The sequence below is a fragment of the Monoraphidium neglectum genome (genome assembly GCF_000611645.1).
Source record: "Monoraphidium neglectum strain SAG 48.87 unplaced genomic scaffold scaffold00085, whole genome shotgun sequence".
NCBI classification, from domain to species: domain Eukaryota; kingdom Viridiplantae; phylum Chlorophyta; class Chlorophyceae; order Sphaeropleales; family Selenastraceae; genus Monoraphidium; species Monoraphidium neglectum.
In genome coordinates this window covers 1-3181 of record NW_014013543.1, presented here as the reverse complement: position 1 = coordinate 3181, position 3181 = coordinate 1, and the positions used below count along the sequence as shown (strand labels likewise).

General features: G+C 61.3%; 1 protein-coding gene across 1 annotated transcript; it reads left to right on the top strand.

Moving 5' to 3' along the window:
* Positions 1-1043: 1043 nt before the first annotated feature.
* MNEG_0928 (hypothetical protein) lies at positions 1044-1264 on the top strand (the record flags this gene model as incomplete). The annotated part of the gene is made up of 1 exon (XM_014050582.1): positions 1044-1264. A coding segment is annotated over one exon (221 nt), but the record flags the coding sequence as incomplete, so codon positions are not given.
* Between the last annotated feature and the right edge of the window lie 1917 nt (positions 1265-3181).

The window sequence follows — 3181 nt, the reverse complement described above, 5'->3', positions numbered from 1 at the left end:
CAGGCGGGCGGAGGGCGGGGGCGGAGTGGTGGCGGCGCGCGGGGCAGGGGAACGGGCGGAGTCGCCGACACGGGGCTGGCAGCGGCGGCAGCCGCGGCGGCGGCGGCATTCCCCTGTGCGGCGGCGCGGAGGCTGGCGGAGGCGGCCAGGGCACACCCCGGGTTCGGCGGCCTGGCTGTCGGCGTGCGTGAGGCGTTTGCGGCGGCAGAGCGTGCGATTGCGCGGCACGAGGCGGCAGCAGCAAAGGCGGCAGCTGAGTAGGTGGAGGCAAGGGCGCGGCCAGCGAGTGTGTACATGGTGTAGATTAGAATGTGATGCTTGAAGTTTTGAAACGGGCATGCCATCGACCTGCAGCAGGGCGCCCTGCGCGTGCCCTGATGCCGCTGTGAATGGCTGCCGTTGCGCCTTGCATCCATGAAGCGCCAGGGCGGCAGCCGGCATGCACAAAGAGCAAGATGGCGGCGTTCTGATGCAGAACCATTTTGTAAAATCTAAAAGCATGTGGCTGGCTCTCACTCAGGGCATGCATCCAACGTGATTGTCGTGTCAATTGAGTGACGCCCCACACATTCTAAGGCGGCCATGCCACTTGATAAAGGGGAACACACCAGCAGGTGCTGCACTGCATGGTGATTGTGTACACAGCTGCCTCCGGGTGGCTTTCAGACATGAGATGGCAACAACCGCATGGCTGGGCGGTGACTCAGTCAGTCGAGTGCGTGGTTACCCTGGGCCGTGGCCATCAGGCAGGTACGTCGCCACTGCCGCACATTCAATCAAACCCTCCATACCGTCTGCAAGCACCGATTGTAATTGAACGCACAAGAACCCCTACTTTCAGGTTCACGATCGGGTGTTTTGGCGCGTCCGGCGGGATCAGCGCGCTGTTCACACGCTCCGCCATCTGTCTCAAAATTAGCAAATCAAAGCGGCACTCAGAGTTTGTCGGCGATCCTACGTACGGTACATCAGTGCACTGACGGTTGCGCGCGGCTGGCCGCCGACGACTAGCTTCGCCCTGTGCTGGTGTCATCATCGTAGCGATGATGATCGGCTGCCGGGGTGCCGTCGATGACAGCCGCACATCGCCCTTTGAGTCCTACGCACACTACAGCTTTGAGGAGCCAATGCCCCTTGGCCGTAGACGGTCCTCGCCGGTGGTGGCGCTCGTGCTGGCGGCCACGCTGCTGCTGACGGGGCTCGCGCGGCCGCTGTCTGCGGCGATGGGAGCTCCCAGCAATGGCAGCTGGGGGTCTCAGCCAGGGTTGTGTCACCAGCAGTTGATGATCCTGCAGCACATCGCAGAAGCAGCGCCTGTACAGGGCACACAAGATTTTGGTGCAGCGACACCAGCCGCGCCAGCAGCAGCTAGTACACACGCAAGGGCGCCCACAGTGGCCGCCAGCCAGCGGCAGCGCTCAGAGCCGGCTGCTGCGCAAAACACACGTGCAGCCACAGGCAGCGCGGCGGCCTGTCGCTGTTGGAACAACGTGGAGTGCAGTGACCCTGCGCCACCCAGGCGCACCATCGCAATTTGGGGCTTCGCCGTCGGTGACATGGCCTTGCGCGCCGGCTGCTGAGATCGTGGCCGGGGCCAGCTCCGATGGTTTTGGGCCAATGGAACCCTTTGTTGTTTTGGCTGGTGGCCGCAGGCGCTCTAGTGGTGCAAAACAACCCATGCCGCTGCTTGTTGTGGGGGCCATGTCAACCATGGGTCCTAGGAAACCCCTTGGCGCACGTTGCTTATTTGCTGGTTGCCAACCAGCGCTCTGGTTTGGTGTGGATATCGTGCACCGCCTGCTGTCTTGATTTGCCGTTGCACTCTAGATAGGTTGAAGTCGCGCTTTGCCCTCCGCGACTGGAGCCTGGCGCTACGTGTCCACAAGTGCTCACCAGCTCGCAGTCCTCACCCTGCACAAGATCCTGGTCGGGCGTGGCCTCTATGCTTTGAGCATCGCCTGTTTCAAATGAATTTTAGGTGTGTATCATCGTCCCTCAGGTCAACCCAACCTGCTGTGTCATGGGAACAACCGTGTGCGACGAGTAGCCACGTAACGTCACATGTGTCATTTGTGCCGGAGCTCCATGCCACCGGACGCAAATTTCCTCCAGTGTACAGGTGCTCTGTTGAACTGCGAGGTTACCGTACGTGATTTTGGCAAGCAACGCAAATACTTGGCCCTTCGACGGTTGGAACACAGCAAGAAGCCTTCACAGGGACATTGACCCTCTTCACGTCTTCAGCTCAACTTGGCTGACTGCCGCCTTGCACCCTTTGCTGATGGCCACTGAAACCTTACTAAACAGGACCTTACTTGTGCATGTGAATGATCAGGGTCATCGACTGCAAGTACACAGGCAGGCCACAGTCATGTCGTGCAAGCAATGCGTCCACATGGGCAAGAAAGTGCCGAACGGCAGTTAAAAGGCGACGCCTAGTGAAGAAGTCGACTCATAATGGGGTACAAGTCAAGCAGCAAAATGGCCCTGCTGCTCACATGAGGATTGACCGGAACTCGTGTGCTGGACACCTTCCCGTGCGGCCTCACCGCAATCGGGTGACTCGGGTGACAGCTCTTCCCCACATGACATCCACGCGGACCAGTCCAGGGGCGCATAACGTAGTAGCCTGAAGCGACTTGAGATTTCAGGCATTTCTCGGGAGGCTGGCGTCTGCATTTAGATCACTTGGACCGTGCTGTCGACCACGCCTGCACGTGCCTGAGTGTCGCGACTAAACTGGCGCGCTGATTGCTGTCACAGTCATCAGTGTGGAACCAACCGGTCGCAAGCGGCCGCGGCCCGCTCGTCCGGCGCCGCGCGCCCGCAGCTCGGCGGCGCTACTGTTGCTAGCGGTCTTTGCTGCTGCTGTCGCGATGCTCACGTTCCACCATAGCGCGGTGAGAGCCCGATGTCCAATTATATTCCAGCACACAGCCCTGCCATGCGGGCTGCACGTGCAGCTGGCGCATGGGGCCTGCAGTCAAAACCCGGTGGACCCAGGCATGCACATCAAACCCGCGGCCGACACACCCGCAGCGGCGCCTCGCCTCAAGCCCACACCCCTTCGAAACTCACGACGCCGCCCCCTCCCCCCCCTCAAACAAAACCACCCCCTCCTCCTCCAACCCCAGAGCGAGGCGTCGCTGGCGTCGTCGACCGGCGGCGGCGAGGGCGGCGC